Genomic DNA, 26906 nt, shown 5'->3' with positions numbered 1-26906 from the left:
TACTCCTAGTTGATACAGAAATGTACAAGACAAACATAAATGACAATAAATACAAAAGATTACAAACCTACAAAATACAAATCTTAGCAGGAACAGGAGGGATTATGCCATTTGTGCCACCGAAAGGCTTTTAATGTGAAACATCTACAGGAAGTGCTTTGTTTCACCGACAGTAGTTTAACAGCAAAATCATTAAAAGCATCACAGGCTCTGAAAGAGATCAGAGCCAACAAATATTCAAAATAATTAAATTATATTAATATTATATAATCTTGTACGAAATCAGAAATGAGTCCTGATTATTGCCTCTGATGTCTCTGACTGCTGTGTACAGGTGGGCGTGGCTTGTTGTTTATCCAGGTGTGTGGGGCGTGTCCTTGTTGAAAGTGTTGCTTTCTGTGCAGAAGTACCGGGTCCTGGTGTACAACGGGGACGTGGACATGGCCTGTAACTTCATGGGGGATGAGTGGTTCGTGGAGTCTCTGCACCAGCAGGTAACTTAATATCAAACTAATTAATCAATAATCAGTAAGCGGATCCAGCTGTGATCACAGAAAACATCTGCAGAGTCTGTTTTCATGTTGGAGGCTTCTGTCTTAAACATCAAAGCCAGCAACATGCAGGTGAAGTTCAGCAGCCAAACACAGTGAAGGACAGCAGAGACCGGGTTCAAGACCGGGTTCAGGACCGGGTTAGTTTATAATCCAGGTGTGTGAAGACGGTCGCTGCGACCAAATAATGTTTCACGTTCACAAACTCGAATAGAAATGCTGCAGTGTGATCCTCACGATCAGCTCTGATCAGTGACGTCAGGTGGTCTCCAGGTGTGTTAACCTCTCAGGTGTGTTAACCTCTCAGGTGTGTTAACCTCTCAGGTGTGTTAATCTCTCAGGTGTGTTAATCTCTCAGGTGTGTTAATCTCTCAGGTGTGTCTCAGGTGTGTTAATCTCTCAGGTGTGTCTCAGGTGTGTTAACCTCTCAGGTGTGTTAATCTCTCAGGTGTGTTAACCTCTCAGGTGTGTTAATCTCTCAGGTGTGTCTCAGGTGTGTTAATCTCTCAGGTGTGTCTCAGGTGTGTTAATCTCTCAGGTGTGTCTCAGGTGTGTTAATCTCTCAGGTGTGTTAACCTCTGAGATGTGTCTCAGGTGTGTTAACCTCTCAGGTGTGTTAATCTCAGGTGTGTCTCAGGTGTGTTAATCTCTCAGGTGTGTTAATCTCTCAGGTGTGTTAATCTCTCAGGTGTGTTAATCTCTCAGGTGTGTCTCAGGTGTGTTAACCTCTCAGGTGTGTTAACCTCTCAGGTGTGTTAATCTCTCAGGTGTGTCTCAGGTGTGTTAATCTCTCAGGTGTGTCTCAGGTGTGTTAATCTCTCAGGTGTGTTAACCTCTCAGGTGTGTTAACCTCTCAGGTGTGTCTCAGGTGTGTTAACCTCTCAGGTGTGTTAATCTCTCAGGTGTGTCTCAGGTGTGTTAACCTCTCAGGTGTGTTAACCTCTCAGGTGTGTTAACCTCTCAGGTGTGTTAACCTCTCAGGTGTGTTAACCTCTCAGGTGTGTTAATCTCTCAGGTGTGTTAACCTCTCAGGTGTGTCTCAGGTGTGTTAACCTCTCAGGTGTGTTAATCTCTCAGGTGTGTCTCAGGTGTGTTAACCTCTCAGGTGTGTTAACCTCTCAGGTGTGTTAATCTCTCAGGTGTGTCTCAGGTGTGTTAATCTCTCAGGTGTGTTAACCTCTCAGGTGTGTTAACCTCTCAGGTGTGTCTCAGGTGTGTTAACCTCTCAGGTGTGTCTCAGGTGGAGGTTCAGAGGCGTCCTTGGCTCTACAATGATGAAGACGGTCAGCAGGTCGGAGGCTTCGTGAAAGAGTTCGACCACATCGCCTTCCTCACTGTCAAGGTGAACACCGTAGGCCTTTCTCAGTTTGTACCTGCTCGCGCCGAAGTCCGTCCCAGCAGAGATGCGGGCGGAGGAAAGCACGTCTGCACGTGTTGCTGATGCTTTTTATTCTTGAAACTCTGCTGCTGACCTTTGACCTCTGTCCTCCTGCAGGGTTCTGGTCACATGGTTCCATCAGACAAACCGGCCGCTGCCTTCGCCATGTTCTCCAGATTCATCAACAGACAACCCTACTGACCCCTGACCTCTGACCCCTGACCTCTGCGGGTCACCTTCAGGCTGCCATATTTTTCCTCTGATCAGATTTTTTATTTTAATTTTTTTGTCACTGCCAGCCAATCAGCTCTGCTGTGTTGCCTGGCAACCAGATTGTTGCTGCAGGAAATAAAACGTCTCGCTCTACTGGTCACTGTGGCAACGCGTGGTTGTCATGGAAACGAATCACTGCCCTCAGTTGATTGAATGTCTTGATTGTGAAGCTTCTTTTGGTGTTTTTGTTGATTTGAAAGGGAAAACCAGAAAATAAAGTTTGATCTTTAACTCGACTGTTTTCATTTCAACTGGAAGCATCAACTCCAGCTAACGATTATTTACATTACGGATCAATCTGCCGCTTCTTGTCTTGATTAATCGTTTAGTTAATCAAATCTTCAGGAAACGGTGGGGAAAGAAACGTCATCACGTCTTCAGATGTCTCTCTTTGTCCAAACCCTGAGCTCCTCGGACCGTCACTGCTGACCGCCGCTCGGACTGACTGATGGAAAAACGAACGACGTGTGTTTGAGTTTCCTGAACGGCACAATAACAAACTGACCTCGCTTTCTCCTCGTTTGAACTACAGATGACCAAAGTTCATCAATCATTTTAATTGTCAGACCCCCTGGTTCTAATCAGAAATCCTTGAAGGCCCTCAGCCTCTGCAGGAAATGGCGGCGGCTCTGGCCCTTTGAGTGTTCTGAGCCCCGTCCCGTTAATAGCTCTTATATCTGAATTCACTGATTTTCTTGTATTTTTTTGGATCCTGTCGTTGCCTCTAAAGGCTCAACTCCCGGATAACCAAACACGGCAAAGAGGCGGAGCGTGGGTGGAGCTGAGGTGCCTGGTTGCTGAAACACGCCCACCTAGCTCGAAGTTACCAAGCTAGCAAAGGCTAAGAAGCTAAGCTATATGCTACTCTGCGTTGCTAGCCGGCTAACCCTGCAGCTGGCAGTCCTGGTTGGTTCCCAGTCGTCTTAGTTTATACAACAAACCGTAGTGAGATTATACTACTGTTTTTTGAATATATAATTTTGGTAATTTGCAACACTAGATTTTGTCCAGCGTTATCGTGAATTATTGTAATGTTAACTTAACGTCTAACGAACAATCTGAAGCAAATCAATTAACCTGAATTTCTCTTTTCACATAACTTCAGTTGCGAGTCATTTGTTTGGATGTCACTTGATCATGAGGTCACTTTAACGTTAATAAGCTAAGCTAACGTTACCTACATGTGATGGCATAGTCATAATTTATGCTTCTTTTTTTATTTTTTAGCCTATTAAGGAATTATACCAAACAAGAAATTCGAAAGCCTGCAGTTCGATTCTCAGTGCGGCTGCGTCGGTGCATAACGGCGACAGATAGATTGTAATTCCCCACATCGCTGTTCCGATTTGTGTACAGCTACTGACAGCGCTGTGCGAGAGAAAGGCACTTTTATATTTGATATTTCTTTCAGTCCTTGTTGAGCTCATGGCCGCCTGCGAAGCCTCCACACGCCTGCTACACACAGCGTGAACTGTAAGTACCGGTCTCGGCTGATTTTACGTCTGTCTTCAAAGGACAACAACAATGTTAATATCGATAGTTTGAAGTGTTGCTCCTTGTTCCATTTTCTCCTACAGATGTGACATAATAATATTGTAAACATGAGAAACTGAGCCACCCTTTATAGTTAACTTTATATTTTCATTACCTGAAGCATTTACTACCCTAACTTATTCTCCTCCCACAATCGCAGCGTGGCTCAGTGGTGAGATCTGCAGAGACGTTGGGGAGCTTCCTCAGCGTGCAGGACGTCCGTGTCTGCAGGTTTGGCTCAGGTGGACTGTGGTGGAAAGGCCTTCTCGCCTTCTTGTCCCAGTCCCTGCGAGGAAGAGCAGCACCGGACGTCCTCATCATCCACTGTGGCGGCAACGACACGGGGAGGTCAGCAGCGTCAAGCTGGTCAACATGATGGAGGAGCTGCGCCAGCTTCACCTCCAGCACCATGAAGATCATGTTTCTGTCCGCGGCCCGAAAGGTGCCGGTGGAAGGCTGGTGCCGATCCGGTGAAGCTCGACAAGGCCAGGAAATCTGTCTGCGTTTGTTCGTAGCTTAAATGTTGTTGTGATTGAGCACCTTCGGGTTAGACGTGACAGTCCTGGGTTACCTCTTGCACAGGCCCGGTCTGTTGATCTGACTTTAATAAATGTTTACTTTTATATTTATAGTTTTAAATATTATCCACATTTTGTGTTTTATGTCCTTTTATTTAAAAAAAAAAACATGGTTCACATTTGAATAAATTGTATTTATATTTGCACTCTTTTGTCTTTACTGCTGCCTGAAAATGTTAGATTTCGCATTTTAATCGGACTTACCTGCACGCTGAGACGTTATGACGCTAGGAGGCATCATTTATCTGCAACGTTTCAAACTCTGGAAGGTCTTCCTCAGGCAACTACACCGGTACTGTGAGGCTCATATAGTGAGGCAAACAGACACAGTCAGCTGATCAAATAGGTCGATCAGCCATGTGGGACAGTATGTATGCAGTACTGGCCTCAGTACCGGTGCAGTACCCACAAGACCTCCTCACATCGCAAATGAATGACGCCTCCTCGGCGATTCACAGCTCTTCAGTGTGCAGATAATTGTTTTCATGAGTTTCTCGGTGAATGTTCCACGTTTGTCTTAAATGTCCAAACAAAACCAGCACATAACATTATCTTCTCATTGTTTTACTTTCTGCTGAGATCTATGCAAAATGTTAACCTAATACCATCTTATTATTTTCATTTATAACTATTAACTATTGTTAAAAGTTTAGATCACCACTATATTTCCAGTTAACATAGGAAACTGATGAATGACAGCGATTAAGAATGTGCTTTTACTCTAAAGTATATTTAGTCTGATCCACGTTTATATAACAAAAATGTTCCACTACACAAGCAACAGTTTAACTAATTAAAATCATATCTTACATTCATGAAAACATCAATTTTAAAGGTTGCAATTTACCTGCACAGCAAGCCATGTTATTCTTCAGATATTTTCGTGCCTCAGGGTCCTGTGTTGGGCCCTGTATTGTTTTCTCTGTATATGCTTCTCTTAGGTCACATCATTAGCACATTTAAAGGTGTATCACCGTTACGCTGATGATATCCAGCTGTACGTCTCTTCTAAGCCCGATGAGACTGACGAACTGACCGTTTTGCATAATTGTCTGACTGTCATTAAGGACTGGATGGCTGTTTTACAGCTCAACGCAGCTCAGACCGAGGTCCTTATTGTTGCTTCAGATAGCTTAGCTTAGCTTAGCTTCCAAGGTTCCAGTGTATTGGGTCCCTTTCTCCAGCTGCACAGTCTAATCTGAGAAATCTCTGTTGTATTTGATCATGTACTTTGACAAACACATCAAATCATTGACCCGCACGTGTTTTTCCATTTAAGAAATATTGCTAAACTCAGAGCTGTCGTATCACAGCCTGAGCTAGAGATGATCACTCACGCTTTTATATCATCCCGGCTAGACTACTGTAATTCCCTTTTCAAGTCGTCTCTGGACGAGACCAGAACGCTGCTGCAGGACTGTTGACCAGGTCCAGCAGGTCGACTCGCATCACACCCATCTTACCTTCTTTACACTGGCTTCCCATCAGGTTCAGGATTCGTTTTCAGGTTCTTGTTTTCACATAAGGAGCCCTGCATGGTCAGGCACCTGAGGACATCTGTGGCCTGCTCCACCTTTATATCACCAGCAGGTCACTCGGGTCTTCTGAGCAGGGCTTACTGGTCGTCCCTCGCGCTCGACTGACAACAAAAGGTGACGAACGCTGCGGTCTCTGTTGACACCGTTAAAAAGCAGCCGAAGACTCTTCTGTTCAAACGGCCTTTGTCTCTTTTTAAGGTCTGTTGCTGCTTATGTTTTATTGTTTCCTTCACTGTTTATGGTCGTATTTTTAATAATTTTACTGTTGTGAAGCACTTTGTGACCTTGCTCTGTGAAAGGTGCTATGCTAAATATACTTTACTTACAGTCAGCAGTACACAGAGTACATCACAGTAAATAAATGGACTCATGTTTGTCGTACATGTTAAGGTGGTTCAGTCTGTGTATTGACTGTAAACTCAAACTGTGTTAATGTACACATCAAATCAACATGGAGTCTGAGCCTGGCAGTCACAGCTCAGGGACAGGAGGGTCATAGTTGAACTGGTGCTGAGAGAAGAGTGAAGTTTCCCAGCTGACCATGAAGGCGGCAGCAGGAGGTGAGTTCAAGTTCAGAGTTTTGACTTTCAGAGTGACCTGACTGTGTTCCCTGTTTGTGTCTGTTAGCATGATAGCTCTGTGTATTAGCAGGTGTTAGCTCACCTGTGTGTATCAGAGAGCGAACAGACGGCTCACCTGCAGCTCGCTCACCTGGACTCACCTGTGCAGGTACGACACTTCATTTTGTGACATTAAATTGGTTTGACAGACATTAGAGACACATTTAAAACATGAACTGAGTTCACTGTCAGTTGAAACCATTTTTTAGTCACAGCAGGACTGGGTTTAATGGTGTCTGAGCAGGACTGGGTTTGGGTTTAATGGTGTCTGAGCAGGACTGGGTTTAATGGTGTCTGAGCAGGACTGGGTTTGGGTCTAATGGTGTCTGAGCAGGACTGGGTTTGGGTTTAATGGTTTCTGAGCAGGACTGGGTTTGGGTTTAATGGTGTCTGAGCAGGACTGGGTTTGGGTCTAATGGTGTCTGAGCAGGACTGGGTTTAATGGTGTCTGAGCAGGACTGGGTTTGGGTTTAATGGTTTCTGAGCAGGACTGGGTTTGGGTTTAATGGTGTCTGAGCAGGACTGGGTTTGGGTCTAATGGTGTCTGAGCAGGACTGGGTTTAATGGTGTCTGAGCAGGACTGGGTTTGGGTCTAATGGTGTCTGAGCAGGACTGGGTTTGGGTTTAATGGTTTCTGAGCAGGACTGGGTTTGGGTTTAATGGTTTCTGAGCAGGACTGGGTTTGGGTTTAATGGTGTCTGAGCAGGACTGGGTTTAATGGTGTCTGAGCAGGACTGGGTTTGGGTCTAATGGTGTCTGAGCAGGACTGGGTTTAATGGTGTCTGAGCAGGACTGGGTTTGGGTCTAATGGTGTCTGAGCAGGACTGGGTTTAATGGTGTCTGAGCAGGACTGGGTTTGGGTTTAATGGTTTCTGAGCAGGACTGGGTTTAATGGTGTCTGAGCAGGACTGGGTTTGGGTCTAATGGTGTCTGAGCAGGACTGGGTTTGGGTCTAATGGTGTCTGAGCAGGACTGGGTTTAATGGTGTCTGAGCAGGACTGGGTTTGGGTCTAATGGTGTCTGAGCAGGACTGGGTTTAATGGTGTCTGAGCAGGACTGGGTTTGGGTCTAATGGTGTCTGAGCAGGACTGGGTTTAATGGTGTCTGAGCAGGACTGGGTTTGGGTCTAATGGTGTCTGAGCAGGACTGGGTTTAATGGTGTCTGAGCAGGACTGGGTTTGGGTCTAATGGTGTCTGAGCAGGACTGGGTTTAATGGTGTCTGAGCAGGACTGGGTTTGGGTCTAATGGTGTCTGAGCAGGACTGGGTTTGGGTTTAATGGTTTCTGAGCAGGACTGGGTTTGGGTTTAATGGTGTCTGAGCAGGACTGGGTTTGGGTCTAATGGTGTCTGAGCAGGACTGGGTTTGGGTCTAATGGTGTCTGAGCAGGACTTGGTTTAATGGTGTCTGAGCAGGACTGGGTTTGGGTCTAATGGTGTCTGAGCAGGACTGGGTTTAATGGTGTCTGAGCAGGACTGGGTTTGGGTCTAATGGTGTCTGAGCAGGACTGGGTTTGGGTTTAATGGTTTCTGAGCAGGACTGGGTTTGGGTTTAATGGTGTCTGAGCAGGACTGGGTTTGGGTCTAATGGTGTCTGAGCAGGACTGGGTCTAATGGTGTCTGAGCAGGACTGGGTTTGGGTCTAATGGTGTCTGAGCAGGACTGGGTTTAATGGTGTCTGAGCAGGACTGGGTTTGGGTCTAATGGTGTCTGAGCAGGACTGGGTTTGGGTTTAATGGTGTCTGAGCTTTTCCCTGAATCAGTCTGTTGCTGGTAATAATGGTTCTGGTTCTGGTTCTGGTTGTTGTCTGATCTCTGACCAGTCAGAGGTGCAGTACTGATCCATAATGCAGTTTAAAGTTCTTTATTTCAGTATTTCTTTTTTCCAACAAACATGGCCGCCTCTTTCATCATATATTTTTGAAAAGCGTAAAACGAAAACTCTTTCCTGACTTTCTTCCTGCTTTTCTCTCTTTTTACACACAGCAATAATTTATATAAAAAAGGATTGTCAGCAACATTGACTCAGTATAACAAATTTAAAATACAACAAGTTAAAACGTAAAACCTTTATAAGGTACATTTCCATTCCAACATGAAGCAACACATCGGCAGATCTTAATCGGAGGATTTCTACTCTGAAGTGATGCTTTATGCTTTTACTGTAGTACATTTATCTGACAGCTGCAGTTACTTTTTACATAGAAAATCTGAGTTTATAAAATATGAAGTAGTTAAACTATAAACTGGTTAAAATCAGCTGCAACAGTAAAATGCTGCTCACATGTTAATGATCAGAATCCAAGATAACAATACTAGAAGTTTCTGTACATAACGAGTACTTCTGACCAGGCCTCATGTTTAACTCATTATTATGAAAGTGGTCAAATTAATGGCAGTCTAATACAATAAATACCATAATTTACAAGATATTTCTCTTCTAAAACATGAATAGCCCTTGACATCAGCTCACACTTGCATTAAAGTGTCTGTACGTTTGAGTGGTGACACAGTTTATATTGTCACTGATTCAATGTTTGAAATCACAAACACAGAAAAACGTTTTTGTCATAAAATAACTTTATTCTTTATTCTGAAGGACACGGTGAAACACATAAATACACGCTGTCGAGATACTGCAGATATATCAAGTCAAATGAGGTGTAAAGTGATGTCACAGTGATGTCATCAGACTACAGATGTCTCGCACACAGTCTGTGTCACAAACTTGGTGGGGAGGGAGGCTCTGATGAAAGACACTGTCCAGGTGCGTTATGGGAAATGTAGGCTCCAGGATCAGGATCAGGATTTCTCCACCTCTGCTGCTCAGATTTAACCAACAGCTACTGGATGAAGAGACGCACTGAAGCTCTTTAACCTTACTGAGAAATCTGAAACCTTTTGAACAGCAGAAAAACTCTTGTTTACTCATTAAACTAGTTACTTATTAGTAAGTAAAACTTATTAAAGAGTTTTACTTACTAAACTCTGTCGGCCTCTCTCTCAGGTGAGCAGTGATTGGCGGGCCATGGACCAATCACTGTCCAGTGGGCAGGGTCACGTGAGCGTGCTCAGCGGCTTCCCGCCCTCTGTGGGCAGAGACGTTGCCGTCGCTGTGGTGAAGCCCCTGGGTGCTGGCCTGGGAAACCCCGACACGCGCAGCCTGCTGCACACGGACAGACAGGTATGCGTGCCCGCCCTCTATGGAAACTTACACACACTCAGGTGTTGATATGTAATCGGCGTTCAGTGTTTGATCAACAAATGGAGCTGAGTCTAAAAATCATTGGCTCGGTCGCCGCTGCCTGCTTCAGTGTGCACACTCGTGTAACGTTTGCTTTTGCACTGTTCTGTGAACCACGTGCTTCGTTCACATGAGGACAAAAGTCTGTCTGAACACTGACTTCACATGTGTGATAACAGAAACACCTTCTGTGCAGCACAGTCCAGTTCAACAGAAGCCCCCGCAGGGATCAGCTGGGTCAGTCTGAAGGTGTTCCTAATGAACTGGACGCCGAGCGGGGGCCGAGGCAGCTGGTTACAGACACCGTGATTGGTTCAGAAATATTTAATCCCCGTGTTTGTGTTTTCAGGTGAAGTGGACGATGGAGGTGTTGTGTTACGGTTTGACTCTCCCATTGGACGGAGACACCGTCAAACTCTGTGTAGATGTATACACTGATTGGCTGATGGCCCTGGTTTCCCCGAGAGACTCCATCCCTCCACCAATCAGCAGAGAGCCCAACCTGTACATCCAGAAGATCCTCCGACACCTGTACAGCCTGTTCCTCCCCAGGTAGACTGTCGCACCTGGACTGAGCCACTAACAGACATCTCAACACTGATCCCAGACCTGCTCCGTAGGGGAGGAACCTTTTATTAATGACCCCGCGACCTTTAATGACCCCGCGACCTTTAATGACCCCGCGACCTTTCCTCTAGCCAGACAATCTATTACAAGGTCCACTGAAGCTGTTTGGAGGCTCGAATACTTTGGCACTCATCTGGGCATTATTAAGATAATATAAAGGAGGTTCCAGAGGTCACAGAGGAGGTTCTAGAGGTCCTTTAGGAGGTTCTGGCAGTCATTGAGGAGGTTCTAGAGGTCCTTTAGGAGGTTCTGGCAGTCATTGAGGAGGTTCTAGGCATTCTTTAGGAAGTTTTAGTGGCCACTGAAGGGGTTCTAGTGGCCCTTTAGGAGGTTTAGATGGTCACTGAGTGGTTCTAATCATTGTTTTGTTCTGTTTGTGTTGCTGTCTAGAGTCCAGACAGACTCTGACGCTGCTTCAGAAGCTCAAGCAAACACGTTTTATGACATGGTTAAATGGTTAGCGTCGTTCGCGCTGGAAGATGATTTGAGCTGGGGGTGCTGCCACCGAATATTCAAGAAATGTTATTTCACTTTATTCAATAACCATGACTGCTGTTCTCCAGCGTTCAATTAGCTCAATGGCACTCTCTCGCCACCCACAACTTTGTAACCTAAAAATTAACAACTAAATTGTCATTTTAACATTTGTCACATACGCCTCTTGCATGTTACATTAAATACATGATTTGGACTTTAAATGGTTAATATGTCTAATAGCAAAATCTTGTAATGTAAAATTACATTTTATTTGATAGTTGTACATATTTGTGTTATTTTCATATTTTTATGCATTATTTTATATTTCATATGTAATAATAGGCTACACAGTATCCATGGTAACGACGCAGCTATAAAGCCCGTCACCGGGGGAACAAGTAGGACCGGGCTTTTATCCCCCAGATCCCAGAGTGCTTGTAAGCAATAAGCAGATTATAATTGACTGGACATCAGAGCCGTTAGTCCACGACAGAGACTGTTGTCACACCGCTGTCAGCGATACAAAGACAGCGTACGGTTACACGTGAAACCACTTCCTGTCTTGTAGGAGCGCGTGTTTCTCTCAGCGCACAGAGAAGCAATAAAATAAACAGTTCAGGTAAAATCAGGATCTGCTTTCAGGTAAAAATGTGTTTTGAGACGAGACTTAAAGAAGACTCTGACTCAGACAGCCTGATGTCTTCGGGCAGGTTGATCCAGAGCCTCGGGGCCCTGATGGCCAAAGCTCTGTCCCCCTTAGTTTCCATCCTGGACTCAGGAACAGACAGGAGACCCCTGCCCGAAGATCTCAGACTACGTGAGGGTTCATAAGGGATTACAAGGTCTAAGATACAGTCTGGAGCCATGAAGAGCCTTAAAAGGAATCAATAAGATCTTAAAATCAGTCCTGAAACCAACAGGGAGCCGATGTAAAGAGGCTGAACCAGGTGTGATGTGGTCGCACCTGGTCCTGGTTTACAGCCGAGCAGCTGAGTCCTGTACAGTCTGCAGTCTGTCAGAGTGTTTAGATTAAGACGAGCGAACAGGCTGTTACAGTAATGGAGGAGTGAGGAGATAAAAGCATGTACAGCAGTTTCTGCATCACTAAGATTTAAAATAGATCGTATTTTTGTTTCTGAGGTGATAGAAACCTGATTGGACGAGCTCAGTGATGTGTTGCTCAAAACATTAACTGCTATCAAACAGAACACAGAGGTTTCCTGCAACAGGCTCGATGTGTTGTGACAGGTCACCAGTAGATGGCAGTGTTTGTTTAGTGATGTGTTGGGGCCCAATAACAAGGATTTCAGTTTTATTTGAGTTGAGCTGAAGAAAATTTATCGACATCCAAGTTTTTGATTTAAAACGGTCCTCTCCGACCTCCAGCAGCAGTGAGGGGAACCTGACCAGGTACCTGAACAGGTGCAGTGTTCAGTCTGCACTGTGAAACACTTTGTTGGGTATTTGTCCCATCTGAACTTTATATAAATATAAATAAATTAACTTAATAAACTCTTGTCTTCCTCGCCCCCTACCCCAGGTCACACCAGGTGTGTCCGGTCTACCTGTCTCTCTGTCAGCAGGTGTTGTGTGCAGTTCAGTCGTTGGCCAGAGAGAGCGCTGTGATGAGCAGAGACACTTGGGAGACTCTGCTGCACTTCCTGCTCCGCATCAACCACGCCATGCTGGCTCCGCCCACTACTGCAGGTGAGCCAATGACCCCTTTGTGTCCTTACCTGTCTGTCTGTGTGTCTCTCTCACCTGTCTCTCTCTATGCAGGCGGTGCATCGGAGCAGCTGTCTCACCTGTCGATGGCGGTGCTGTTTGAGGTCTGGTTGCTGTCTTGCTCTCGGTGTTTTCCGTCTCGCTCTCTGTGGCAGACGGGCAGACAGATGTTGAGCAGCTGGACACATCAGCCTGCAGTGGTGGAGCAGTGGAGCCGAGTCCTCGCCGCCCTGACCTCCAGGTAAACCAACACACCGACTCTGTGACGAAAGCAGGACTCTTGTTCTTGTAAATCTCTCAGTACTACATCAGATCTCATCACAGGATTTATATTTGTGTTGTGTGTTCAGGTTGTTGCTGCTGACCTTCGGTCCGTCCTTCCCTCACTTTAAAGTCCCAGATGAAGACGCTGCTCTGATCCCTGCAGACATGGACGACCAACGAGTCCCTCACACCTGGTTCAGGTTCCTGCACCTGCTCAGGTAACACTCACTCACTACAGGGAAATACATCTGGTTTATATGTATGTGTGTTTTATTGGGCTTTCAGTTTTTGAAACAACATTAGTAAACATACAATAAAACATTACTTTATACATTCTCTTGTTCCATATTTAATCAGTTAAGTTGTTCAGCATCATGTTTCATGTAATATCATGAAAAATATCAGCTGTCAGTGTTTCCATTGAAAAACTTTCTTCTTTTTTTTCTCTGGAGGCTCAGCTTTACACCTTTTGCTTGTTTGAGCGTTTTTGTTGCTATATGTTAAATGTTTGCCAGGTATCCATCTCTTCCATCCACAGCACAGTTGTTTTGAATTACATATCCCAAAGTATCTTTTCTGGTTGCATTGACATCTTTATTTTAGTGCTTCTCCAGAAAACATGAGTCTGGTTCACCTCCAGGTTTCCACGGAGCCTCCGACCTGGAAACTGGGTGGTCAGCCTCCAGCGGAGTTAGTGACAGCGAACCGTGTTACACACATCCTATTAAATGTTCATTTTTAGCTCTGAGTACCGTTTGTTTTTATGTTAAGTGTTAAGCTTCCCGAGGTGATACACATCCACAATCATTTTAATTATCACATTCATATCTTTATTAGGGTCAGTCCTCTTTCCTAAAATAGTCCGAATCTAAAGAAATCTTGGTTTTCCAGACCAGATTTCATCTTTAGTTCATACATTTTTCATGTTTGAGTCTGTTCCACTGTTTGAACCTTCGGTCTGACTCTGCTCAGCATCCTTCTTTCTTTCTCAAGTTTATATTTCCAACTATATTATTCCAAATGTGTAATGTAAATGTTTTTGGATCCATTATATGCTTATAGTTCCTTTATATTCCAGTGCTTTCATCTCTTTTTCAGTGCTTTCATCTCTATTCTGTCATCATGCTTTGTAATCTGAATTCCACCAACAGAGATTAAACTGTTTTCAGCACTCACGGCCATAAATATTTTTTTCATGTAAATGAAAAATGTTACGGTTTTGTAAAAGTAGCAGATTGTTTTAAACTTATTTTCAGAATAAAAGCATATTTACATGGCCGGAGCTCTGTTGTAATCATAGTTCAGGTATGCGGTTGGATGGAAAATGTAAGTCCACTTCTGATGGAAGTCTCCCGGGTTTATTGTTTCTCACATATCTTTGATGGACAGACTCTGATAAAGGTCTGATGTGATTTATCTCCGGAGTCTGAAGTGTGTTTGTACTGCTGATATTATTTTTCTGACATGTACGTTCATTTTGACAGAACGCAGACTATTGAATCTGAGCATTAAGTGTCCTTCAGTGTCCACATCATTAAATGCAATAAATCTCCTTCAAACATCAATAAATCTTTTTCTTCCAGTAACCCAGTGGACCTCGGTCGCCCGGTGGCTGCCGGTTCAACTCCGTCCTCTCAGGAGGAGGCTTTAAGTGGAAACAGTCAGCTGCCAAACATCTTCTTCAGAGCCATGAGAGGAATCAGCATGCTGGTCGACGCCTTCCTGGGTACACTGACCTCTGACCCCTACCTCTCATCTACCTGACCCTTTAATGACCCCTGACCTCTGACCCCTAACTCATCTCTCTTAACGTCTTCTGACTGTCCCGCTGTTGAAATCCAGATGAGAGAAGAGAGGAGGCGATAGAATGATTGATAAGCTTATCTTGAGTCTCACAGACAGTCTGTTCAGAGTAATGAGCTTAAAGGGATAGTTTGGGTTTTTTGAAGTGGGATTGTATGAGGTACTTATCCATAATCAGTGTATTACCTACAGTAGATAGCATCACCATGCCCCCAGTTTGGAGAACCAGAGAGTTGTACCGGCATGGAAGCTAAGCAATATACTGCTGCGGACAGGGTCAGCAGCCGCCCACCGCCCTAAAGAATGCCCACCTAAAAAAATCAACATCGGTTCAAGTGTACGCTATATTGAGAACATTTTCAGTGCGTGGTGATCAGTTGACAGCTCTGATCATAAGACAACAAAGTAAATCACCAATCTTTGGCCTAAGGTGTTCTGGTACCAAGTACCCTTATAAATCACCCTATGCATGAACATGGTGTTTCTTATGGCCAATTCATGACTAGCAAAGAAGTCCAATAACAAATCACCACTCAGGTTCAGATCGGGCAGGCCATTCCTCCCAATCACCTCCTTCCAGGTTTCTTCATCGTTGCCCATCGTTCAAGTCTCCCGGCAGAACTCTAGAGCCCCTAGGCGGTACGCTCACCCGGAGATCCCAAGAAGGCTGGATACTCCAAACTGCTGTTCGGTGCATTCCCTATTACGGGCAAGGTGCTGCTGCTCCATCGTGGCCGATTCATCTAGGGTCTATGAATCTCTCTTAGTCTGGCCCCTCAGCTGTGATCAATTTGCCTTGGGAGACCCTATCAGGAGCTACTGCCCCTGACACTACAGCTCGCAGGTTCACAGGGACGCTCAAAGCCCTCCACCACCAGAAGGTGGTGATTCTTGGAGGGGAAACCCATGAAAACTCATGAAATCTATGAAAATCAACTTGTAAAAACTTGAAACCAGAGAGAAAACCCATCACTGTCAACATTTAATCACCTTTATGTTGTGATATCTTCATTCAAACCGTTTTGTGGTTTACTCACTCACAGTATGTTAAGAATATTCATCAGCTGAAGGGAGAAACAGAAGGATTTATTTCAACAGTCTGAATCTTATTGTTTTCACCAATATGTTAACAAAATAATGCGTAGCTGATGTGAGGAGTAACTGTTTACTGTAACTTGTGTTTCTGCAGGTGTGACTGTGGTCAACAAAGAGCCGACAGAGCAGCTGCTGCCACACACAGGTATACACACATTACGTATATATACACAGGTATACACACAATATGTATTTACACAGGTATACACACATTACGTATATACACAGGTATACACACAATATGTATTTACACAGGTATACACACATTACGTATATATACACAGGTATACACACAATATGTATTTACACAGGTATACACACATTACGTATATACACTGGTATACACACATTACTTATATACACTGGTATACACACATTACGTATATATACACAGGTATACACACATTACGTATATATACACAGGTATACACACATTACTTATATACACTGGTATACACACATTACGTATATATACACTGGTATACACACATTACGTATATATACACAGGTATACACACATTACGTATATACACAGGTATACACACATTACTTATATACACTGGTCTTATTGCTGTTGCTTTTGTTGTTGTTGCTGTGTTTCTCCAGGACTAACAACAAGGATCAATTTCAGAGACCGGTTGCCTTCTCTCGGTAAACCAGATTAACCCAAACTGATCAGGTTAATTAGATCAATAAGCTAATCAAAGCAGAGCCTCTGTGAGTCCTCTGACACCAGAACCAGAACCAGAACCTGGTCTGATCTCTATTGGACTCACGGGGCGTTAATTGGAGTTAATTTTATTGATCGCACTGATCAAAACTAAACCTTCAGTCTTGCCTCTGACATTTGGATTTCAGATTGAGAATGTTTGTTTTTCACCTTGTCTCCTCCCAGGTGTTGCTGTGACCAGGAGCCCATTCAGAGACCGCCTCCCTTCCTACGGTAAGCCCCGCCCACCTGCCTCGCTACCCTGATATGATTGTTTCTGTGGATCAAAGCCACCACAGCAGAGTGGTTCACCTGTTCTCTGGTCTCCTCAGGTCTCTCTCGACCTCGTTCTGGCAGTGCCCCACCCACCCCAGTGAACATACTGAGCGTGCACAGTGCCCCTCCCACCACCTCCCCCCTTCCGCACAACCAACATCTAAAACCTGCAAATGTTTCCAAGGCAACCAGCAAACCTCCTACGGTACGACAGTGTTTGTTTGTGGAATCCTGTGTACCTGTCCGGGTACAATCCTTGTCTTTGTAAGTCTGAACCATGTTAAAATTCATGGACTTCATTCTACTCTCCTCTCAGACATCTTCCTCCCTCCATCACTGGAAGTCTTCCTCCCATCCTCCCCCCTCCTCTCCCCCTCTGTGCCCCTCCCACCGACCCTCCCCTCCCCTGAGGTGTAACGTGGACTCCCTCCTCCACCTGTTCGGCTGCTGGCTGTTTGATGCTGCTCTAATCAACAGAGACCCTGGTCTGCCCGGTCAGTACTCTGTATTACACATACTGCTCACAGTACTACACACACAGTACTACACATATTACACAGAGTACTGCACGTTACACAGTATTACACACACTGCACATACTATACACACTGCACACAGTACTGCACGTTACACAGTATTACACACACTGCTCACAGTACTACACACACTGCTCACAGTACTACACATATTACACAGAGTACTGCACACACTGCACACAGTACTGCACGTTACACAGTATTACACATACTGCTCACAGTACTACACATACAGTACTACACATATTACACACAGTACTGCACACAGTACTACACATATTACACACAGTAGTACACACACTGCACACACTATACACACTGCACACAGTACTACACATACTACACGCAGTACTACACATACTACACACAGTACAGGTACTTCATCCACTGTTCCTGTGAAGCAGGTGACCATCCACGTGATAAACTCTCTGTGTGTCTTCTCCAGCTGGTCAGTGTGATGTCACTGTGATGTCAGAGAGGTTGGCGGCCGGTCGAGCTGAGGCCTGCGGGACGCTCTGCAGGATCTTTACCTGTAAGAAAACTGCAGAGGACATCCTGTCTGTCTACCTGTCCAGGTACACATCTCTTTACCTATCCAGATACATGTCTGTCTACCTGTTCAGGTACTAGGTCTGTACCTGACTCAGAATTGTGTCAGTCCAATCAGATTTGGCCGTTCAATACAAATATTCAACTAATCCTTTTTTTCATATAGACTATCAAGCAACGCTTTAAAAAGGCTTTTTTTAACGGTGTTCGGCGGGACGTTCAGGGTGACAGCAACATTCACATAATATAGCAAAGTTAGCCCTCCAAGCTTGCGCGCTATCTACGCTAACAACGGATCTGAAATGTGCATTTTTATAAAAGCTAGAGACTATATCGTATTAAGTTGCTGTGAACTGTAAGTTCACCACTTCTAAGCAAAAGGCAGAAGATAATGTAATGGGCAGCTGCCTCCGTCTCACTCAGACTCACTCTGCTCAGGTCCTGTACCTGTTGCAGACATCTTCACCGAGCGGACAGGAGGACTTGGCGTAGTGGAATGATTTTACCCCGGAGGGCAGCGTGAAAGCAAAGAGCGCTCACTCTGCAGCTTCTTCTGGGGACCGTAATGTCCCCAGAAGTACACTGCACACTCACAAAAAACAAAAAAAAGGACTGCTCGACTTAAAGAACCTCAGTCGACTGAGAGGTCTCGGACTGATGATTCGAATCTTGTACTTTCAGGTGGTACATGTCTTTCTACCTGTCATGGTACACGTCTCTTTACATGTCCAGGTACACATCTCTTTACCTGTCCAGGTTCATGTCTACCTTTCCAGGCACACGTCACTTTACCTGTCCAGGTACACGTCTGTCTATGTGTCCAGGTACAGTCCCCTCTGATCTCCTTGGTTTTTCCCTGTATGAGCTGGTGGGCGGAGTCAACTCACCTGGTCTGACCGTTACACTATATAAGCTGGTGATAGTCTGCTTGTTGTTCTCTCTGTTTGGTTTTGTTTGGTTTGTCTTTAGTTCAGTAGAATAAACCTAATTTAATTTAAAATGTCTGTGTTCTCCCTCCTCTGTCCAACCTATAGGTTCTACCTGGTTCTCCTGCAGGGTCTCCAGGTGTCAGAGGAGGCGTGTTGTCCTGTTGTGGCCTCCATCCTGCTGAATTCCACCTGTCTGTTCTGCTGTGACCTGAGAGGAGTCAACCTGCTGCTCCCTTCCTTCATCTCAGCCGTGGAGAATGTGCTGCTCGACAGGTACAAATACTACAATAATCCAATAACTGTGAATACTAATATCACTACTGTAAACATTACTACTGCCTGTACTGGCAATACTAGTGCTTACCTGCTGACGTGCTACGGTAAGCGCATTGTCTCATTTCTGGTCACCGGTGTTTGTGTGTTACTAGTAGTGTATATTTGCTGCTCTAGCTCATCACAGTTAATTTTGTTTGATTTCTTATTATAGTGACTATGTGTTATACATTTAAACATACACTAGTTCTGCTCAAGCACTCAGCTCTCTCCTTCTTTTAATGATTTTCTCACTAAATCTCACAGTTTGCACGCTATTCATTTTTGCTAGCTACCGTTCTTTAGCTTAGCAGCTAGCAATGGCTTCTCTCTCTCCCTCTCTCTCTCCTGCTCGGTGTGTCAAATGTTTACCTATTCCTCTGCCTCCTTTAGTGATAATGGTAAATGTAATAAATGTAGTTCATTTGTAGCATTGGAGGCGAGGCTTAGTGAAATGGAAACGCATTTCCGTACCATGGTAACTCAATCATTACCTGCTGTAGTTAGCCAGCCCCCAGTAGCCGGTGCGGACCGACCAGAGGTAGCTCCTGTTAGCCGTCTTCTGGCAGCTCCCGAGCAGCCCACATCGTTTGCTGGACACCACCTATCACTGAATCCTATTTAAAGCTGCTGTCTAAGGATAAACGTGAATACAGTAAGATTGTTATTCACGTCGGCTGTAACGACTCCAGATTACGCCAATCGGACGTCACTAAAGTTAATGTTGAGTCGGTGTGTACAAATGCAAAGACAATGTCGGACTCCGTAGTTTTCAGAATCAGTTGTGTGACTTTCTAAATAACAATAGTTTATTTGAGGATTTTCAGTCAGGATTTAGAGTGCTTCATAGCACAGAGACAGCACTGGTGAAAATTACAAATGCCCTTTTAATTGCATCAGACAATGGACTTGTCTCTGTACTTGTCTTGTTAGATCTTAGTGCTGCGTTCGACACCATTGACCATCACATCCTATTACAGAGACTGGAACATGTAATTGGCATTAAAGGGGCCGCACTAAGCTGGTTTAAATCCTATCTATCAGATCTATCTATCAGATCTATCTATCAGATCGTTCTCAGTTTGTACATGTTAACGGTGAGTCCTCCGTGCACGCCAAAGTTAGTCACGGAGTTCCACAAGGTTCTGTGCTTGGACCGATTCTATTCACCTTATATATGCTTCCTCTAGGCAATATTATTAGGAAACACTCCATAAACTTTCATTGTTATGCAGATGATACCCAATTATATCCATCGATCAAGCCAAATGAAACTAATCAGTTAGCTAAACTTCAAGCATGTCTTAAGGACATAAAAACCTGGATGACCTGCAATTTTCTGATGTAAAACTGAAGTTATTGTACTTGGCCCCAAACACTTCCGAGACACATTATCTAAAGATATAGTTGCTCTAGATGGCATTGCCCTGGCCTCCAGCAGCACCGTAAGGAACCTCAGAGTTATCTTTGATCAGGATTTATCCTTTAACTCCCACATGAAGCAAACTTCAAGGACTGCCTTCTTTCACCTACGTAACATTGCAAAAATCAGGCACATCCTGTCTCAAAATGATGCAGAACAACTAGTCCATGCATTTGTTACTTCTAGTCTGGACTATTACAATTCCATATTATCAGGCTGCGTAAATAAGTCTCTTAAGACTCTCCAGTTGATCCAGAATGCTGCAGCATGTGTTCTGACAAGAACTAGGAAAAGAGATCATATCTCTCCAATATTAGCTTCTCTGCACTGGCTCCCTGTAAAATCCAGAAAAGAATTTAAAATCCTTCTCCTCACTTACAAAGCTGTTAATGGTCAGACACCATCGTATCTTAAAGAGCTCATAATACCTTATTATCCGACTAGAGCACTGCGCTCCCAGGATGCAGGGTCACTTGTGGTTCCTAGAGTCTCCAAAAGTAGACCGGGAGCCAGAGCCTTCAGGTATCAAGCTCCTCTCCTGTGGAATCAGATCCCAGTTTGGGTTTGGGAGGCAGACACCATCTCCACATTTAAGAGTGGGTTTAAGACTTTCCTCTTTGATAAAGCTTATAGTTAGGGCTGGCTCAGGTGAGTCCTGAACCATCCCTTAGTTATGCTGCTATAGGCCTAGACTGCCGGGAGACTTCCCATGATGCACCTCTTTCCTCTCTCCTCCTCTCCCTCTCCATCTGTTCATCATGTTACTAACTCGACATCTTCTCTCTCCCGTAGTTCTGTGCTTTCTCGTTTCTCTCCTCTCTCCTTCTGTCGCTTTCAGCAGGTATTTCTGCCTCCGGAGCTGCAGAGTCTGGATCTGTGGTTGTGGGCCACCTGCTGCCCCCGTGTTCCTGCAGAGTCTGGATCTGTGGTTGTGGGCCACCTGCTGCCCCCGTGTTCCTGCTCGACAACTGCTACTACAGTTGTTGTTGTTGGCTCTGTTACTATCTCTCTCTCTCTCTCTCTCTCTCTCTCTCTCTCTCTCTCTCTCTCTCTCTCTCTCTCGTTTTTCCTTGCCACTGTCGCCAAGTGCTTGCTCATGGTGGGATTTGTTGGGTCTTTGTAAATAATATTATAAAGAGTTCGGTCTGGACCTGCTCTACAGGAAAAGTGCAATGAGATAACTTCTGTTATGAATTGGCGCTATATAAATATAATTGAATTGAATTGAACATACTTATAGTGCAGATATAGGAACTTATACTACTAATGACAGTTCTGCTGCTGTTGGCCTCACAGCCTGATCCATTCTGATGAGGCTCAGTGAGTCTCACCTGGGCCAGGTGACTCTGGACTGCTGTGTTTCCTGATGACAGCTGTTGAGTTTTTACAGCCTCTTGGTTCTGTGAAGAAACAATCTCAGATTCTATATTGTTTGTTTTCCCTTAAACATAATTAGAAATAATTGTAGTACTGGAGTTTCTACAGTCACGGGTCCACAGGCTTCCGCCACTTCCTGCAATGCAGCTGACCTCAAGCCAGACCCCCATACCTTTCCCTGCAGATGGTGGGTCCACATTGCCCCACGTTTTTTCTTCAGGCTGAGTTTGACTCAGAAGCCTGTGGGTACTGGACCATTTCACCAGCAAGCTCCCCTCCCAGACTGGGATCTGGTCCTCAACCTCCAGCCCACACTGGGGGGATGTGTCTCATATCTGAAACCTTAAAGGAGGCAGAATTTTGAATCATCCAGCAGTAATGTGTTTATGAAGGCTGTAACCAACACCTAACGTAGTCATACAATCACCAACTACACCTGTCTGTAACTACAGGTACAGACAGGTGTAGCTGCAGGTAAATGTATCTCTCTCTCTCTCTCTCTCTCTCTCTCTCTCTCTCTCTCTCTCTCTCTCTCTTTGTCTCTCGCCCAGAGAGCTGTTGAGGTTTAAGAGTTTTGTGAGTCTGGTGGATTTGAGGCGAGCCTCCATCCTCGTCCTGCTGTCCCTGCTGCCCCTCCCTCTGCAGTTTGGATCTGTTCAATCAGAGGTAAGCTTCTATCTACCCTGTTAAACACCTACACACACCTGTGCAGACTTGACCTGGACCTCACAGGTGAAGTAAAAACACCCATTAGTAACCACAGATGCAGTAACAGTACGCTGTGTGTGTGTTCAGGTGTTATTGGACGGGCAGTTCAGTGGTGATGATGTCACAGCAGGTAGCTTCCTCTCTCTCAAGCCCCGCCTCATCAGTGTTCTCATCGGAGCTCTGCAGACAGAGACCGACACCTCCAACACACAGATGATACTCGGTCAGTCACAGATCCTGATTTCTGCTTCAAGTTTATAAGTTTTATACAATAACTGATCTGACTGTGTTCATCTGAAAGATTCGTCTGATGTGTTTTAGGCCAAAATCATTCATTCATTCACTAATTCACTCATTAATTCATTCACTCATTCACCCATTCATTTGTTCAGTAATTCATTCACTCATTCAGTAATTCACTCACTCATTCATTCACTCCTCCCTGTATAACAGACACTCAGTTGTTTACTAAACAGTGAGCAGTAACTCTTATTATCACTGACAGCTGTAAAGTCGCTAACTGATAATTTTTTGCATCTGTAGCGGAAACGCAGAGCATTGCATTGTGGGATTGTTAGAAGGAAGTATATACTGCATACATTTACACAATCAGAGTTCAGACACAGCCTGATTGATTTCTGTTTAACTGATGTTTTGTGTAGCATCTATGTTGAACCTGGTTCAGGACTCGGCTCTGTTAGAGGCAGCAGGACAAACTCAGCAGGTGAGTCTACTGAAACTCTTCTGACACAATATGTCACATTTATTCTGTGCAGACAAAAAACTATCCTGAACATCATTCAATCTAATTATACTTACTATAATGATATATGACCACTTTCAGCATAGTTAACCTTTTTATTCTGCCTCTTTTGTGGGATTATCCATGAACCAAAGTGAGGAAAAAAGAACCATCAATATTTATAATGTATATTCTGTGTTTGTTGTCTTAAAGCTAAGGTAGGCAATTTAGTTCAGAAGTATTTTGTTATATTAGTTGAAATTCTCTTTACACCTCGACAGCAATCAATAAATCAAATGCTCTGACACAAAAATGAAAACAATCGAGTATCTGTGGCTGTTGCAGGCCTGTAATAAGCATGTCCAATTGTTAGGTTAAATATCAATCCATGTTGAAGTTGCATGTGTTATAGTTTTGAGTTTGTTTATCTATAAGATATCAATTGGACTGGGACCACATCAGTTTGGAACATTATGCGGCTCCAGGGTTAAGAATGACATGTTATGAGGTGACGTAAGGGCAGGGCATCAATGAAAAAGAATTTCCAGATGTGTCTTTGGGGTCCAGGAAAATAAGATAAATATGTTTTGAAGGTAACCAAGAAGGGTTGCCCGAACTAAGGTTAAAGGTCAATTTCTAGAATGGTATATATATGTTAAGCTTTTCTTGGTTCTTTGAGTATTTCTTGTAATGCTCCTCAGCTGATATTAAATCCAACTTAATTGGAAGATTGACTTGTGTGTGTGTCCTGTCTTGTCATCTCTCGGCAAAGAATCTTACCCACCACCAATCATTGGCTGCCCTACCTAGCTGCCTACCTATGCGCACTCTGCCCGTGCACTCATTGTGCATGAAAATGTGTTTAGGGGGAGTGGGTTTGGTGGGAGGCCTGAAGGGAGGGGGTTGGATTTTGGATGAATACTTTCAAAATCTAGCTGTCTCTAGTTTCTCCAACATACCCTAGCTTTAATATTGCACATTTTCTAAATTAGCTTTATTGAACAGTGTTTTATCTTCCACAGTCTTGTGATGTTCATCCTGTGTGTAATATTTAGGACTAAATAATTTGATAGCCTCAAACTACTAAATTCAATTCATTTCAGTTTTATTTATATAGCGCCAATTCATAACAGAAGTTATCTCATTGCACTTTTCCTGTAGAGCAGGTCTAGACCGAACTCTTTATATTAATTACAGAGACCCAACAAATCCCACCATGAGCAAGCACTTGGCGACAATGGCATGGAAAAACTTCCTTTTAAGAGACAGAAACCTCGAGCAGAACCAGACTCACAGAGTCATAGCTCTTAAGAAACCTGGGGTTGTTCTTATTTTCCTCTATTAATGATGAGCAGTAAGCTGCTCTGGCATTACGGAGGGCCTTCCTATATGTTTTAAGACTATCTTGCCAGACTAAACGAGATTCTTCCAGGTTGTTGGAACGCTATTTCCTTTCAAGTTTTGGCAATATTTGCTTTAATTTGCGGGTTTGGGGGTTATACCATGGAGCGAACCTTCTTTGTTTTATTATCTTCTTTTTGATGATAGAATCGAGTGTCGTTCGCAGTGAGCCTGCAGCGCTATCAACTAGATGGTCAATTTGGGAGTGGCTGCGATTTGCTTCGGAGTCCTCTGTTATATTGAGACTTAGCATTGAATTAAATGCAGATGGAATCACTTCCTTAAATTTAGCTACAGCACTATCAGATAGACATCTAGAGTAAGAATGTTTGCCTAATGGCGTGTAGTCCAGTAATAGGAGCTCAAAAGTTATTAAATAATGGTCCGATAAAGAAGGATTCTGTGGAAAGACTATTAAATGTTCAGTTTCAATGCCATATACCAGAACAAGGTCGAGGGTGTGGTTAAAACAGTGAGTGGCTTCATGTACACTCTGACAGAAACCAATCGAATCTAATAATGAGATAAACGCAGTAGTAAGGCTCATTATCAACGTCCACATGAATATTAAAATCACCTACAATAATTACTTTATCTGTTTTAAGGACTAAATGTGATAAAAATTCAGATAGAAATTCAGAATAAGGACCAGGAGCGCGGTACACTATAACAAATAAAATTGGCTGTCGTGTTTTCCAGGTTGGGTGTGAAAGAGTAAGAACAAGGCTTTCGAATGAGTTATAATTTAGTTTAAATTAGACTTAAATACAAGAAAACGTGTGCCAGCATGACTTTACACTCTTACTCTGGGTTTTCTTGTATTATCAGGAAAAACTAAAACGATGAGTCTACTGTTGTTTACAGGAAACTGAGTCCCCGCATGGTGGAGTCAGTAGATGCAGACGGACCATGGGGACCAGTGGAACCAGTGGAGCGGGTAAAGCCAGTGCAAATAGACGAACCAGAGGAACCGGTAGTTAATTATGATGATTTTAATTAATTTTTTACCTGACCTGTACCATTTTTATGACATTGACCCATCATGTCATGGAAGTCTGACAGCAACTGTGTGTGTGTGTGTGTGTGTGTGTGTGTGTGTGTGTGTGTGTGTGTGTGTGTGTGCGCGTGTGTGTTGCCATGGTAACCAGCCGTCCAGTCAGATGCAGCAGGGATCCTGTGGGTTCAGTTTGTGCGTCTGCTGACTCAGTGTCTGACGGCTCAGTGGAGGAATGACTCAGCAGTTTGTCTGTCTGCACTGGAAGTGCTGGGAGGACTGGCCAAGGTGGATATCCCCCTCGCCCACCACACACACACACAGACACACACACAATCTAAACTAACTGTCGTCCTGCAGGTAGAGGTGAGTGTGGAGGAGAGTGAGAGGAGGCGAGCGGTCACTTCAGTCTGTAGTTACATCGTGTTTCAGTGCAGTCGTCCTCCTCCGCTTCACTCCAGAGATCTGCACTCCATCATCGTTGCTGCATTCGACTGTCTGAACGTCTGGTTAACTCAACACCCCACCATGCTTGACCACCAGGTAAATACCCAGCAGGTCATTCAATTCAATTATATTTATATAGTGCCAATTCATAACAGAAGTTATCTCATTGCGCTTTTCCTACAGAGCAGGTCTAGACCGAACTCTTTATAATATTATTTACAGAGACCCAACAAATCCCACCATGAGCGAGCACTTGGCGACAGTGGCAAGGAAAAACTTTCTTTTAACAGGCAGAATGTAACTGATCAGCAGGTAACTAACAACCAGGGGTTTCATTTATAACTGTTGTGTAGCACAAAACGGGGTCTGAACGAGGCATACGCCACTTCACCCGCAAAAGTTGTGATCTATAAAACAAACTTGACAGGAGAATGTGCGCACATGTACGTAAACTCTGACCCATGCGTACGCACATTTTGGAGACGGGAAACTGGCGACACAGATGGTGAGGTGGTGAATTGAAACCTGATTGTTTAATGATGCCTCTCATACATTTAATTTCACTTAATATCAAACGTTAATTATAGATCCACATTATCATAAACATTCAAACCAGCAGTGTTATTTGTACTTGTGCTTGTAGTGAGCCATAACTATTCCATAAGCACCTTTCAATTGTAAAAGATATAAGCCAACTCAAATCTTAAATCAAAGTCAGCTCAATATTTCATCAGCACTGTCTCACCATCACATTCCCCACCCCGGAGCGCAGAGGAGAGGGCTGGACTGTACCTGAAGA

At 44.1% G+C, this 26906-nt stretch overlaps 2 protein-coding genes across 5 annotated transcripts in view; both read left to right on the top strand.

Annotated features, from left to right (window-relative positions):
• The window catches only part of ctsa (cathepsin A), a 24289-nt gene extending 9677 nt beyond the window's left edge, over positions 1-14612 (top strand). For 3 of the 4 annotated variants that reach the window (XM_044182211.1, XM_044182193.1, XM_044182184.1), the window contains exons 12-14: positions 405-494; positions 1792-1893; positions 2047-2433. In XM_044182211.1, coding sequence (XP_044038146.1) covers positions 405-494; positions 1792-1893; positions 2047-2130 — 276 coding nt within the window. In that variant the 3' untranslated portion in view covers positions 2131-2433. Of the gene's footprint in view, positions 1-404; positions 495-1791; positions 1894-2046; positions 2434-14578 lie in introns of those variants that run through there. The other variant, XM_044182203.1, reaches the window with a different exon arrangement.
• Positions 6211-26906, top strand: part of ralgapb (Ral GTPase activating protein non-catalytic subunit beta) — a 32062-nt gene continuing 11366 nt past the window's right edge. Inside the window, exons 1-21 of the mRNA XM_044182115.1 lie at positions 6211-6411; positions 6503-6580; positions 9477-9653; positions 10063-10265; positions 12358-12524; positions 12597-12783; positions 12893-13024; positions 14390-14532; positions 15799-15849; positions 16311-16355; positions 16600-16647; positions 16746-16894; positions 17006-17183; positions 17671-17800; positions 18809-18976; positions 22367-22481; positions 22611-22746; positions 23186-23247; positions 25531-25639; positions 25815-25948; positions 26021-26203. Of these exons, the coding sequence (XP_044038050.1) occupies positions 9498-9653; positions 10063-10265; positions 12358-12524; positions 12597-12783; positions 12893-13024; positions 14390-14532; positions 15799-15849; positions 16311-16355; positions 16600-16647; positions 16746-16894; positions 17006-17183; positions 17671-17800; positions 18809-18976; positions 22367-22481; positions 22611-22746; positions 23186-23247; positions 25531-25639; positions 25815-25948; positions 26021-26203 (2496 nt within the window). The 5' untranslated portion in view covers positions 6211-6411; positions 6503-6580; positions 9477-9497. The remainder of the gene's footprint in view (positions 6412-6502; positions 6581-9476; positions 9654-10062; positions 10266-12357; positions 12525-12596; positions 12784-12892; positions 13025-14389; positions 14533-15798; positions 15850-16310; positions 16356-16599; positions 16648-16745; positions 16895-17005; positions 17184-17670; positions 17801-18808; positions 18977-22366; positions 22482-22610; positions 22747-23185; positions 23248-25530; positions 25640-25814; positions 25949-26020; positions 26204-26906) is intronic.

This window comes from Siniperca chuatsi, linkage group LG2 (assembly GCF_020085105.1).
Source record: "Siniperca chuatsi isolate FFG_IHB_CAS linkage group LG2, ASM2008510v1, whole genome shotgun sequence".
Taxonomy (NCBI): Eukaryota; Metazoa; Chordata; class Actinopteri; order Centrarchiformes; family Sinipercidae; genus Siniperca; species Siniperca chuatsi.
Note: the sequence above shows the minus strand (reverse complement) of the source record. Positions and strands in the feature narration are given on the sequence as shown.